The sequence below is a fragment of the Myotis brandtii genome, unplaced genomic scaffold (genome assembly GCF_000412655.1).
Source record: "Myotis brandtii unplaced genomic scaffold, ASM41265v1 scaffold136, whole genome shotgun sequence".
In the NCBI taxonomy this organism is placed as follows: Eukaryota; Metazoa; Chordata; class Mammalia; order Chiroptera; family Vespertilionidae; genus Myotis; species Myotis brandtii.
Genome location: NW_005354829.1, coordinates 3,288,186 through 3,301,963, shown reverse-complemented (window position 1 = coordinate 3,301,963; position 13,778 = coordinate 3,288,186). Strand labels below are relative to the sequence as shown.

The window sequence follows — 13,778 nt, the reverse complement described above, 5'->3', positions numbered from 1 at the left end:
TATCCATCCCTAATATGAAAATAGACAGAACAACCAAAAAAACAAACAACCAGTTGCTATGATGTATGCTGACCACCAGTGGGTGCACGTGGAACATGCTGGGCATTGGCCATAGCAGGATGGTGAAGCAGATGAGCAGGAACGCCTGATCAAGGTGGGGCACCAGTGGCTGTCATCGGGGCGAGCTTCTGGTGATTACTGAAAATCCTTTGCTCCCGCACACTGCGGTCCCACCGGGCACTCACACCTGCTGCCAGTGCCCGTACCTGCTGCCAGTGCCCGCACCTGCTGCCGGTGCCCACACCTGCTGCTGGCGCCAGCACCGCTTGCACACACTGCCGAGGCCAGCACCAGCCCCAATTGCTCAGCGCTGTCAGTGAGTGCGAGTGGTGGCTGCCAACCTGATCACCCTTCAGGGTTTCTCCACCCGCCCTGATCCTGAGGGGTGATCAGGGCTGGCAGCCGCCTCTTGCATCCTCTGCCAGCGATGGCCCCTCCTGCACCTGTTGCCAGTGCTGGGGTCACTGCTTGCACCCGTTTCCAGTCCCTGGCACTGGTCCCAATCACTTGGCGCCGTCAGCAGGTGCAAGCAGCAACTGCTGGCCCCAGTCGTCCCTGAGGGCCCCCTGTTCCTGAGGGGCAATCGGGGCAGCAGCCACGGCTTGTACCCGCTGCTGGCGCCAGACCCAATTGCTCCGCGCCATCAGTGGGTGCGAGCGGGGCCAGCGCCATCAGCACCTGGGAGCGGCAGCAGCAGGAATGGGGCTGCCAGCAGATAGGGGCCAGGGGCTGTGACAGGAGGGGCTGGGCGAGGGCGCGGACAAAGGGCCAAGACCTGCCCCTGTGCCCACCACAGCCTCGCAGCCCACAGATCCTTTCAAGGTGCACGAAATCATGCACTGGGCCCCTAGTAGAGAATAAAAGAGTAATAACATCCCAAAGAGTGGAAGTGAAACAGAAAGTCAAGATGGTACAGCGAAAGGAGCCCAGTATTTGTGATTAGGTGATATGAATTTAAATTCTAGTTCTGTCTTTATTGATGAGAATAGACTATGGTTATGTTGAGATAACAAACAACTCCCAAATCTCAGTGGTTTAAAACAGAAGTTCCCCCCCACCCCGCTCCTTTCACATTACAAGAGAATCACTAATTAACCACATGTTTGTTTCATCCTAGTTGTTTAGACTTGGGATATTTAAGTTGCCACTACCTTGATCAGATCCGTTTGCCATACTGGAGGCAAAAGAGAGTTCAGGGAGATTTTACAGTGATAATGTTCAGCCCAGATGCATTGCATGGCAGTGCTCACTACTCATTGGCCAGAACTAGATACCAAGTCTCATCCAACCACAAAGCGTCGCACACAAAGCGACCAATTAATAAAATTCTTATCAATATGTGAAGAGAATGAGGGGAGAATAGGAAATATATGACCTATAGGTCAAATTACTACCAAAAGTATTCATCAGGTAATGTATGTATTAAATCCTGAATCCTGCTTCCTAATTTGCTCAGTATGTGAAATTAAATGATTACTAAACATTTGTGAACCCCAATTTCCTCATCTATAAAACAGTAATAAAACTACTTACCACATAAGAATACTCAAAATTAAATGACCAAATGTATAGAATAAACCTAACAGAGAAGTTAACATATACTAAATGCCTGAGAAGATTAAGTTCTGTAAAGACCTCTCTGCAAACACCAATACTGCTGATGGTTCAAAATTTGGGAGACTTCAGGAAGTTCATTATTCATGCACATGACAATGAGACCAGCAGTTAAGCATCCCACTGAGTCTTCATTGAGAAGTTGGCCCTAAACCAGAGCTACAGCAACATTTAGGAGAAGACATTCATGTCAGTCTGGCTAAGAAATGGACATGGGAACACTGTGGTTGTGCGTATGGAGGGGCAGAGAGAACAATCTGAAAGAGCATTAGATGTTTTTTCTCAAGGTCAGTGTAATGTTGCTTTACCTTCATCATCCTCTTTATTTTTTTGTGGTTCCTTTTCCCCGTCTCAATGATTCTGTCTGTTCCCTCTCTTGTCCTTGGGAAAGTTACTTTACTTCTCCAAGTTTTAATGATATCATTTGGCTAAACAGAAATAACATTCCCTGTATCCCAGGACTATTTTAAGTTTCAACAATTAGTTTCAACATGAAAGTACCTAACACAATGTAAGTATGCACTGTTTACTTTAAAATAATAATAAATAAGATAACCATTTTGAGGATTTGAATTTAGTAACTCTATTTTACAATTCTAGAGTGCTAATGAATTCCTGCATTTGATATTTCATAAATGCTTGTTGGAGAAACACATTGTATGAAATACATGGTTAGCTCTCTCAGACATATACTGTAGACTATAATTAAGATTTATATAATCAGAATGATGAATTTATGCTACTTGTGTTTATCTTGAAACACAAATATATTTTCAATCACACTTATGTGTATTTGTAAAACTTATAAATATGCACATGTATTTATATTTAGATCTACAATATGTCCATGTAATCTCAGAAGTCTCACATTTCACATTTTGGTCCCAAGAAGGGATTCATTACACAGTTGGCACACAAATATTTGGTAAATATGAGGTCTATACATATTATTTGTTTAGATTCAATGTACTAAAAGTCCTCTGGGGAAAATATGGAAAATGGCTAATCAGAACTGGAGATTGGTTTTATTGATTATCCATGTTTTAGTTTTCTAGTCAATAACTAATACTTAATATTAGTGAAACATAATCCAAATAGAAAATCTCTTATGCATTACCTCAGTCTTACAGACATGTAGAATTTATATTTTTTGCAATTTAAATAAAACTATGTAGGTGAAAAAATAAATAGGAGGAAATTGTGTAACAATATTAAAATACTTTATATACAGTTTTAAAGCACTGTTTTGTTGATTTTACTCTGATTAAATGATAAAAAATAAAATTATACCTAATTAATTTACTAATTGTAATTAATGAAACAATTATAATGAACTAAATAATTATGTGGAATTCACTGCATAATACAAATACATGTATCATCCTAATTTGTCTTATTCTAGTCAGCAAATGGACTCATTCATTTCCTAGCTATTTGTTGAGTGTTTACCACCTGCCAAACACTGTTCTAGGTGCAGGAGTACAGCAAGATGTATAGTAGTTTACAACCTAATGGAACAAAACATTAAAAAAATCAATGAAATATATATCTTGAGGAAGAGTGATGAGTTCTTTGGATGAAATTAGATATAAAAAGTTGGAGATAGGGAATGATTATGGTTATTCCATTTTCAATTATGGTTTGGGAAAGCCTCAGCAATCAAGTGGCATATATGCCTAATTGCAATGAGAGTCAGTGGAAAAAAGGATGACCAGGTATTTCTAGAATCTAAATAATGAATGATACAGACAAAATAAAAAGGCTCTAAGGGGAAGGAAAGGTAGTTCCCAGTGGTCAGGTGGGAGTTGGGTGTGAGTGGAAACTATCTGGTGGTTCTTACAGGGGCTTGCACAACTCAGGGTGCCTCTCTGTTCCTGTCAAATACACACTTCCACATGGTCACACACACACACACACACACACACACACACACACACACTCACTCACAAAATGCCTTTTGTAGCTTAATTTCACTTCTCTCCCAAGTTGTTTCAAAATTAAGTACCACCATGATGTTCTCTGTCTCTCTGTTTTAAATACCAGCAATCAAGTATTATTTCTAGTTAAAGACTCTCAGAGATTCAATTAAATAGTATCTACTGTGTTCATGGCACAGGAATAACAGGATTAGAAAGTCATAGTTTTAACCTCAACATGCATAACTTAGGGCAGACACACAGTACAAAATAAATACTTATTGGGAATGTTGGAGTATGAGACAATATGTTGTATTAACAATGTGTTTTGACAATATTCACAAAGGTGTTATTATTTCTAAGTATTGAGATAGGATAAAACTGATTATTAGTCCCTGAGGTAGAGGGCATGAATAATAATTTAAAGATAGTGGAATAAGGTCAATCCTTTCCTTGTATTTACCCAGACCAGAAACTTTAAGAACATATTTACTTTTACATGTGACTAAATTTCTACAATGATATTTGGCATTGAAGTATACGTTTACATTTTTTCTTATTTTATTTTTTATTTTTCTGGCTATCAAACCTATCCTGAATGTTATCCCTAGCTAATTAATATATTTAAAGAATTTATGTATTCAGAAAAATCCTTAACATTTCTATGAATTTTGATTTCTCATTTATAAGATGAAAACAGGTACATCTTCATAAGATTGTTTTGAAGATAAAATAATACAATTCAGATCTTAGCTTAGTGTCTGCCACATAAAAATCCCAGTAAAGCTTAGTCACTCTATTAAAATACTAGAGGCCTGGTGCACGAATTTGTGCAAGGGTGGGGGGTTACTTGGCCTGGCTGGGGATCAGGCAATCGGGGCCAATAGAGGCCGATCAGGGCCGTCTAGCCCAGTCCCAATCAGGGCTTATCAGGGCTGATCAGAGCTGGTCTGCCAGGGGGAGGGACTGTGGGAGGTTGGCTGTGGGAACGCACTGACCACCAGGGGGCAGCTCCTGCATTGAGCGTCTGCCCCTGGTGGTCAGTGCGCGTCATAGTGACCGGTCGACCGGTTGTTTGGTCAACCAGTATATTTGGTCGACCAGTCTTAACGGTCACTTAGGCTTTTCTATACAGAGATTATAATATTACGAAAGAATTTAGCAAATATATATATATATATAATGTAAGTGCCAAAGATGTGTGTTGAATGTAAACTCTATTGTTGAAAGTATTTAAAGTATTACATAGGTCTTCCTTTTACCCCATTAACCTCTCCCCGCATGCTCCCCATCCAGGCCCTCACCACCCATTGTCTGTGTCCACAGGTTATGCATATATGCATACAAGTTCATTGGTTGAACTCTTCCCTCCTACCCTCCCCTGCCTTCCCTTCTATGTCTCTGGCTCTATTTTTGATCATCAGTTTATTTGGTTCATTAGATTCCACATATGAGTGAGATCATGTGATACCTTCCTTTCTCTGACTGGCTTATATGTTTATTTTAAAAGTTTTTTTAAGACAAATAGTATAAGACATTTAAAAATATTTTTTCTCTCATAATTAGTATGTTTTTTGTCTTTTTCTACTTTCTATGTAAACCAAAATGTATTATAAACTTTTATTTGATTTAATATTTACTTAAGTTTGCTATTTATACTATCATGATCTGTTATTACAATAAAACCACTAGCTTAATTTATTATGAGTAATCTATGTAATTTATATTTAAATGTATATTTATTTTATACTTGAATATATTTAACATAAAGAAGTATTTATTGTCCAAAATTATCTTTTATAAAATTAAAATGTTTCATTATTTCTACAAAAACGAATCCTTTACCAACCTATGTATTTCCCCATAGTATAAAAATCCTTTCTTAGTTTACCTTTATAACAAATTTAAGAACATAACACTTTTGCTTTAGTTTTACAAGTTTTAAATTTAAAATTAATGTGGAAATAATCTGATTGATTAAGTCTTAACACATTTAATTATTTTATAAAACTATTACTACTTGTTAACTTTAATAATATATTTTTAAATGAGCCATCTCTATACTTTGTCAAAATTTTCAAAATTCTAAATTTATACAATTTTATAAATTACTACCATTTTATGTTTTAAAATGTATATTTTTCATAACATGAAAATTATATTCTGAAAGCATATTCTTAAGTAAGTCCTCTTGGATGAATAAGAAATCAAACAACTAATAGTTTAGCTCCTAATTACTAGGACCTTTGAGAAAATTCAGAATGGTGACTGTACCTTGTGTCGCAGTCTTATTAGAGGTTGATAAGATTTAAGGCCATATCCTACTTCTTTGCTTGGCCTTCCTTCTGACTCCAAAAAAATGAATCCAAGAAACAAAACAGCTGACCAGTACTTAAACATCCTTTTTGCTTTTCACCTGTGAAAATTAACATTGCAAGCAATCAGAAAATGCATTATATATTGAACAAACGTATTAAAAGGTATTAAATAGTGCAAAGAAATCTCCACTGACCAAATAAAAAATTATCAGCAATTGCCAACTGAATCCATAATAGATAAGCATCTCCAAATATAAATTAATATCCTCTTACCATAACAAATACAGTTTGTTTTTTTCATTCATATAGCCCTTACAACATTTATTAAGTAGAATATAGGGGCCAATAAAAATGCATTGAGGAGAAAATTAATAAAAGCAGGTTGAAAAAATTGAAAAAGAAAAAGAAAACAGTGAACCATGCATAAATTTCTAAGCATCCATACAGAATACAATTATCAACATATTTATAAATCTTGAATTCCTCTTTGAGTATGTTTGGTGAATAATGCTTAATAAAACTATAGTTATTATAATTCACTGGTAAAGACTGGTAAGAGATTAAGAAAACAGTCTACTATAGTAGTACTTAATAAACTGAGGTACTACAGAAACTATGCAAATGGGTTATATTAAGGTATGAATACATTTTTCCAATAGTATTAAAAAGGGCATTTAAGTAAAACAAAATAAATTAAAAAGTAAAAAATACAAAGAAATCTCCTAAAAAATTATTTTTAAGTGCTTTCAACAAAAATTCCTATGACTCTTTTCAATGTTCTATGTTCTCAGATATACCAGAATATTGTAAAATGGCATTTATTATTATATAAACACTAAGCCCTTTTACAAACAGTTCAATTAAATTTCACTTCACCACTTTCACCAACACATCTTTGTACGTATTGTGGCAATAGAAGAGCTCTTTCTCCTCTTCAGTGAATCTGTACCTTTGACTTCTTGAGCAACTTAACCAATTGACTAACCCTGTTAGTAAAGAGTTGTATATTTCAATCTATGGTCTGACCATAGTCTACTTCAGTCATGTTTCTATGTCACTACCAAAGTAACAGTTCATTTTTCAAGAAACGGTCATTTTACTTGATGTCTATGACACCCCTCTCTTCTATTTCTATAGATTTTATGACAATTCTTCAGTTCTTTTTGTGAGTTAATCCTACTCCTTTACTTTGTTATTAAATACTATAGTTTATCAAATCTCATTGCTAGCCATTTATTCTACTCCATTCACTCAGCCTTGGCGTTTTCAACATAGTCTATAGTTTCAAATACATGTACTGCTTCCCACCCACCCAATCTCCTAATTGGTATAGTTAGCCTACTTCACAGCTCCATCTTTATGTTTCAAAAGCATCTCCTCATAGCATACATACCCACATGTGAAGTCATGCTTTCCCAGATTTTCATTCATCCATTTACTCAAACAGAAACAAAGAGGACATCTTTGACATCTCTGGTTCCCTTACCTTCATACTAAACACACCGGTAAGTTCTGTTATTTCTACTTTCAGAAAATATCTCTCACATATCAGTTTCTCGCCAAGTCTACAGTCACAACCCTAGCGCATGCTATCAGCACCGCTTCTTCCTAATCTGCCCCAATCACTTCCCTGCTGTCCTTCCACATTTATGTACATGAATCTTCAAGCCATTCTCCACACAACAGCCCCAGTGATTACAAAAAATCCAACAATTAAGTTATTGCCCTTGTCAGTAATTTTAAAATATACTAATTTACCTTTAAGGTAAAAACAAAATTACTAACATAGCCTGCAACTTCTCACAAGTCCAGGCTCAGCATGTCTTTCTCTTTCTCTAAATAACTGCTTTTCTGACACACTAATCTTCACTCAGTTCTTTGAACTTATTTGTTCAATTCCTACTATTGGCTTTTGTATGCTATTTCTTCCACATGAAATTCAATCTTTTCTTTCCCAATTATTATACAAATGCCTTCACACATCAAACATATCCTTCAAAGATCCTATCCATAATACTAAGCCTGAGTTAGAGTTCCTAGTCACTCACAATCATAGGTCGGTTTTCCTTTACTTTAGAACATCTGTTTATAATTATACAATATTAATATGATTGCCTGCTTCACTAGACTATACATATATCTGTTTTCTTCTTTAAACTTCATAAATGCAGGGATATGGGGTGATTTTTTCAGCATTATAGCATGTGGGTCTAGCAAATCACCTGACCCTTATTAGACATCCTATCTAATAAAAGAGCAATATGCAAATTGACCATCACTCCAACACACAAGATGGTCGCCCCCATGTGGGCACAAGATGGCCAGCAGGGGAGGGCAGTTGGGAGGGACGAGGGCAGTTGGGAGGGACCAGGCCTGCAAGGGAGGGCAGTTAGGGGTGACCGGGCCGGCAGAGGGCAGGTGAGAGGCACCAGGCCTGCAGGGGAGGGCATTTGGGGGTGATCAGGCCAGCAAGGGAGGGCAATTAGGAGCAATCGGGCCGGCAGAGGAGAAGTTAGGTGTCAATCAGGCTGGCAAGGGAGTGGTTAGGGGCAATCAGGCAGGCAGGCAGGCGAGCGGTTGGGAGCCAGCAGTTCTGGACTGGCAGTCGGACATCCCTCAAGGGGTCACAGATTGGTGAGGGTGCAGGCTGGGCTGAGGGACAACCCCCCCCCATGCACGAATTTCGTGCACCAGGCCTCTAGTTCAATAAATAAATGCATAAATGAATGAATGTCATCCTGCATTCAAAGGAAAAAGAAGGATCCTGTTTTCTTGCATTCTGTCAATGCTGAATGGAATCCCTATTTTCACTACTGCTACAAAACTAACCTGAGAAAAACAAATATTTTCATTTGTATTCCATCACTTTGCTGTCATTTTTATGTACAGTCTAATCATTTGCTAAGATGTAAATATGAGCTTTTAAGACCAATGAATGGAATATTTTAAATCCAAGGTAGAGTCCAAGAATAAAGCAAATGGAACCAGCTCAGTAAAGGTATATATTGCTCAGATATTTGAATATTATGCTCCTTTTGTGCTCAACCAGGAGAGGTGGGAAAGAAGCATGACAACAACTCTGTTCCTTCATAACTCTGGGTAAAGGTGTTGTCATACATTTCTTAAAAGTGCTCATATTGCTCATATAAGGGTTTCTTTTCCTCTTTTCTCTTTTTCCTTCCTTCTCTCCCTCTCTCTCTTCCTCTCTTTCTTTTCTACACACACACACACACACACACACACACACACACACACACACACACACTTACGTATATAACTTTGGGACACCCTGTATTTGTATACACATATATGGCTACAATTATTTCATCCACTATAAAATATAAAGCAAGTTAACAATTAATTTTAAAAAATGGCCAAAAATCTCATAAACCTTGTGTGATTCCACTTCAACTAACTACTGAAATATCTTCTCTGCTAAAGGCAATAGGCTAGGAATATCTGCTTTTAAGAAATTTTACAAAGAGTTTATAAAAACAACTCAGTGTGCTGATGCAGGACATGCAACCTACTTGTACTATTTTAAGTAACTTCTCTTATATTGTTAATAATGATTAATTTCTTCATTGATAGTGTTATGAATTTCAAGTCTAAATTTTCTTAATAATAAAAAGTACAAAAATAAAGATATAATATAAATAATTTATTTCAGCAAAAGCTTTCAAACAACTGAAGTAATTTACTTGGTATCACAACTAAAGTGAAAGGGAACTAATATTAAAAGTCAAATAACTTTTTTTAAAGGGAACTCTGATTTCTATTGCAGATAGGCATTTGAGCTCAGCAGTGCAGTGTTAGACAAGACAAAGGACAAAGAATAGTTTCTGTGTTCATCTTATGCAAACAGCTACCTTGTAATAGTGTCTCAATAGAAATATTACCAAGAAAAATAATTGAATCCAATTATATAGTTATAATATAACAACCTAAACAAAAAGATATCTCTTCTCAGAAACTAATTGTCATCTTCTGAGTTTTCTTCAGCTACACGATCCAAAGATGTCATTATTATGTCTTTAAAAGTTTACTCATCCACAGAAGGTGTTCTGGAAATTGTTTCTAAATCAGCAGTAATCAGTCCCATGATATACTGGCTGGTGAGCTCACTTTCTCAGTATAGTAACCTCTGACAACCTGTTAGGTTTTCATAATTAATTGGCAGATTGTTGTCAGCTCAGTAAGAACACAGAAAGCACTTGACTGAAACAAACCGGCTAGAACAGATGGTGCAATAATGATCCTATGACTTTTCCTTGTAACCTCAACATTTATATGGAAGCGTCAAAAAACAACCTCATTATTAACTTTGAGAAAACAAAATGCACATGTACCTAAAAAAGTATCTGCCTAACATTAGATTTAACAAATTTAGACTTATAGATGCTAAAGGAGATGGACAGAGGTTTCGCTTCTTAAAAATTTGTCGTTCCCTGAGTCAAACTTTTATCATACAGTGTGCTGCTTATGGCAGTAGGATTTAGAATAAAGTAGCTATGTTATTTAGTAGATTCAAAGTTGAGACATTTTTATTTGTTTACACATTCTCTAGAATCTTACTTTTAATCACACAAGAAAACAAACTGAGATAGTGAAAGTATTGCCTTAGGAACAAAATGTAGCATTTGAGATGGGGAAAGATGCTGTGGATTTGTGCCTTTGATTAGAAAGAATGTCAAGATGAAGCAAATCCCTCACGTCATCAACATTATTACATGTTACAGAGAAACCAAGTATCCTGAGGGTTTCATCTGGAGTATCCTCACTGGCTCTCACTCTACCCAGAAAAACTACCACAAGCTTTCAAGAGAAGAGAAGAGGTCCAAAGACTAAGCCGTTGGGCAGCTTCAGTTGAAATAGAAGAAGAGTACATGCTTCTAGGAAGTAGAACAAATAAAAACAGTGAAATGGTCAATCTGAAAAACAGAATGATAGAAATTTTCATTGGGATGGGATGACTAAACCCACTGCTCTTGTCATCACCTGACCTGCTATATTTTTACCAGTTTGTTTGCTGTTCTCTGCATCCATCCAGAATGTTAACTCCATAAAACAAGACTCTGTTAATCACTTGTGTCAGTTAGAGCAGTACCTAGCACACAGCATGAGTTCAATAAATATTTTTGATAAATAGATGAATGAATAAATTAACGATGATAAGTAATTAATTTGAAATAGCAGGTATACATTAAGGGATTCTTAATATTCTTCATGTAATTGAAAAATAATCATTAAAACTGTGAAATCAAGTTAGAAATTAAGTTGTGGTTATCACAAAGGTTTTTTTCATTTACACCTGGATCAAAATTGGGCTTTCAATGGGTAGTTCCTCTGGAAAAGCCTCCTTTGTCAAGGACAGACAACCTTGTCATTCCTTAGAGCAACTGAAATTGAAAGGACCACAGAGACATCTCTTACATCGATCAGGCAAGTCAATTATAGCAGCTGTGTCCGTCTTTGATCCACTCTAACTTCATACCCACCCTTTGAACTCTGTGGATGAATTCTAAAGTAATATTTCTCTTAGAAAAACTATTCCCCAAAGAATCCAGTTTTACTATGGGCAGTGGATTCTCTCCATTAATGTACTAACTTCAGATACTCATTCTAATTAAAGAACAAAACAAAACAAAAGCTAAGAGTCATTGCCTGCATGTTGAATAACCATAAGGGAGAACAGCAAATGAAAGAAGGTCACATATACCCCCCTAGACATACGGGGATGGTACCTTGTGGTATTTAATTATGCTAAAATAGTTTCTAATATGTATTATTACTTACACTGAACCAATATATAAAGAGAAACATATTAAATAAAGTGTCCAAGTTTAGAAAGCTGGTTAGTGTCACAACTGGTATCTGAACGCAAGGCTGATTCCAATCAAATTTAGCCCATTGTTCTGTTATTTAATTCTACTTTTAAAACACACATAATACGCAGCACAGGAAATATAGCCAATAATGTTGTAATAATTACGTATGGTGCCGGCTGGGTACTTGAAATATCAGGGGACCATTTTGAAAAATATATGATTGTCTAACCACTATGCTGTACATCTTAAACTACAAAACAATATTGAATATAAAGTGCAATAAAAAAAATTAAACAAAAAAGACATATATAATGATGCAGAAATAAAGAGACAGCTTGTAAAGAAGTAGCCATAGAGAAAAACAGCTAATTTTTCTGGCTGAATCCTACTGGAAAAGAGAATCTTTCACTTATATTCTCTTTAGATCAAGGTAAGTGAAGATAGGGGATAAACAAATGCAGTGATATGAGAGAGCAATGGCTATGTGACTTCTATGTCCAGGCTACCTGGAGAAGGGTCTTTCAAATCTCTATGGAGCCACTAGCAAACATGGAATTTTCTTCAGTTCTTAATTATATGATTAATGGTTCATGTTGTGAAGGTGTCCAAAACTTTTAAATGTAATGCTCTATCTTGAAAGATTATAACATGCAATACAACTTTTTTCTCAGCATCTGGGGTAAGAATAGAATTAAATGTGTTAAATAATGAGAACTGTGATCATTAAATTAATTTCACTCTTTCAAAGAAGAATGAACTTTAATTCAATGACATCTGAATCCTCAATTTGGATGAACAAAACTGTCCAGATTTTAATCAATCATACCTTTCAAACGCCAGCTTAATCTGAAACTGAGAGAGAAACTCAGTGTACATGAAACATATTCATGCCATTTTAGAGGAACTGCAGTGGAAAATGTACATTGTAAGCTTGCACTGGGAGAAAGAATTCATGCTGAATTGTATTTAATTTTTTTAAGATTTATATACTCTGCTTTTAACAAATGAAAATTCCACATTATGGAAAGCATTTTAGTTGGGAAATATTTGTTTTCTAAAACCATCCCTGCTTTGCAAAACTATTGATGCTGCAGCTATATTAATTCTTCATACTGAAAATTTTTAAATAAAATATTTAAGTACAATATAGAACACAAATAACAGAACTGAAAAACATATTAGAGACCTAGTGTAACCTCTTCTTTGAGGAAAATGAGAACCGGTGAGAATAAAAGTTGCACCTGTAATGAAAATAGGAGAGGGCCTAGAATGCAGCTGTCCTGATCCCAAGGTCAGTATTTAAAAAAAAAATACTGAAAAATGCCTGACCTGAATCTATTCATTATGGAAAGGCAAAGCACATGTGTGCAAATGCTTTAGTGTCTAAGGGACCACTCAGAAGCTACATCTCTTTAAGCCCCAACAACTTTGTACTTACTACTCACTAGAGTTTCCAAAAGTCCACTGAAAGGACATCAGTGTCGACATCTTTACAGAATCATATTGTTTAAGTACAATTTTTTGGAAAAAATTGTCTATATGTTTCTTCATCATAATGATCTCCACTGGGAAGATAGTTCTATATATTTATTATTAAAGTTATAGATGGTTACAGTTGTGATTATATAATTGCAGTTATACAGAAGTTTTATATATTTATATAAAATATAGTATTATATACATTTTACATATACTATATATATACACACATTTATATATAAAACTTGAAAGATAAAGATATGGTTATATAATCATCTAGATGTTTATGGTTATAGTTATAAACAGTGATAGATAGATAGATAGATAGATAGATAGATAGATAGATAGATGATAGATAGATAGGTAGATAGATAGACAGACAGACATAGATATACACTGAGTGGCCAGATTATTATGACCACCCCATCAATACTTTGTTGGGCCACCTTTTGCCTTCAATACTGCAGAGATTCTTCTTGGCATTGACTCTATGAGATGCTGAAAGGTGATGCGAGGAATCTGACACCATGCCTGATGAATAGCACTGTCCAGTTCTGTGAGAT

General features: G+C 35.9%; 1 protein-coding gene across 2 annotated transcripts in view; it reads right to left on the bottom strand.

Annotated features, from left to right (window-relative positions):
- FSTL5 (follistatin-like 5) overlaps window positions 1-13,778 on the bottom strand; it is a 592,573-nt gene that overhangs the window by 538,079 nt on the left and 40,716 nt on the right. For both annotated transcript variants that reach the window (XM_005860522.2, XM_014534995.1), the window contains exon 2: window positions 5,865-6,006. In XM_005860522.2, coding sequence (XP_005860584.1) covers window positions 5,865-5,990 — 126 coding nt within the window. In that variant the 5' untranslated portion in view covers window positions 5,991-6,006. The remainder of the gene's footprint in view (window positions 1-5,864; window positions 6,007-13,778) is intronic.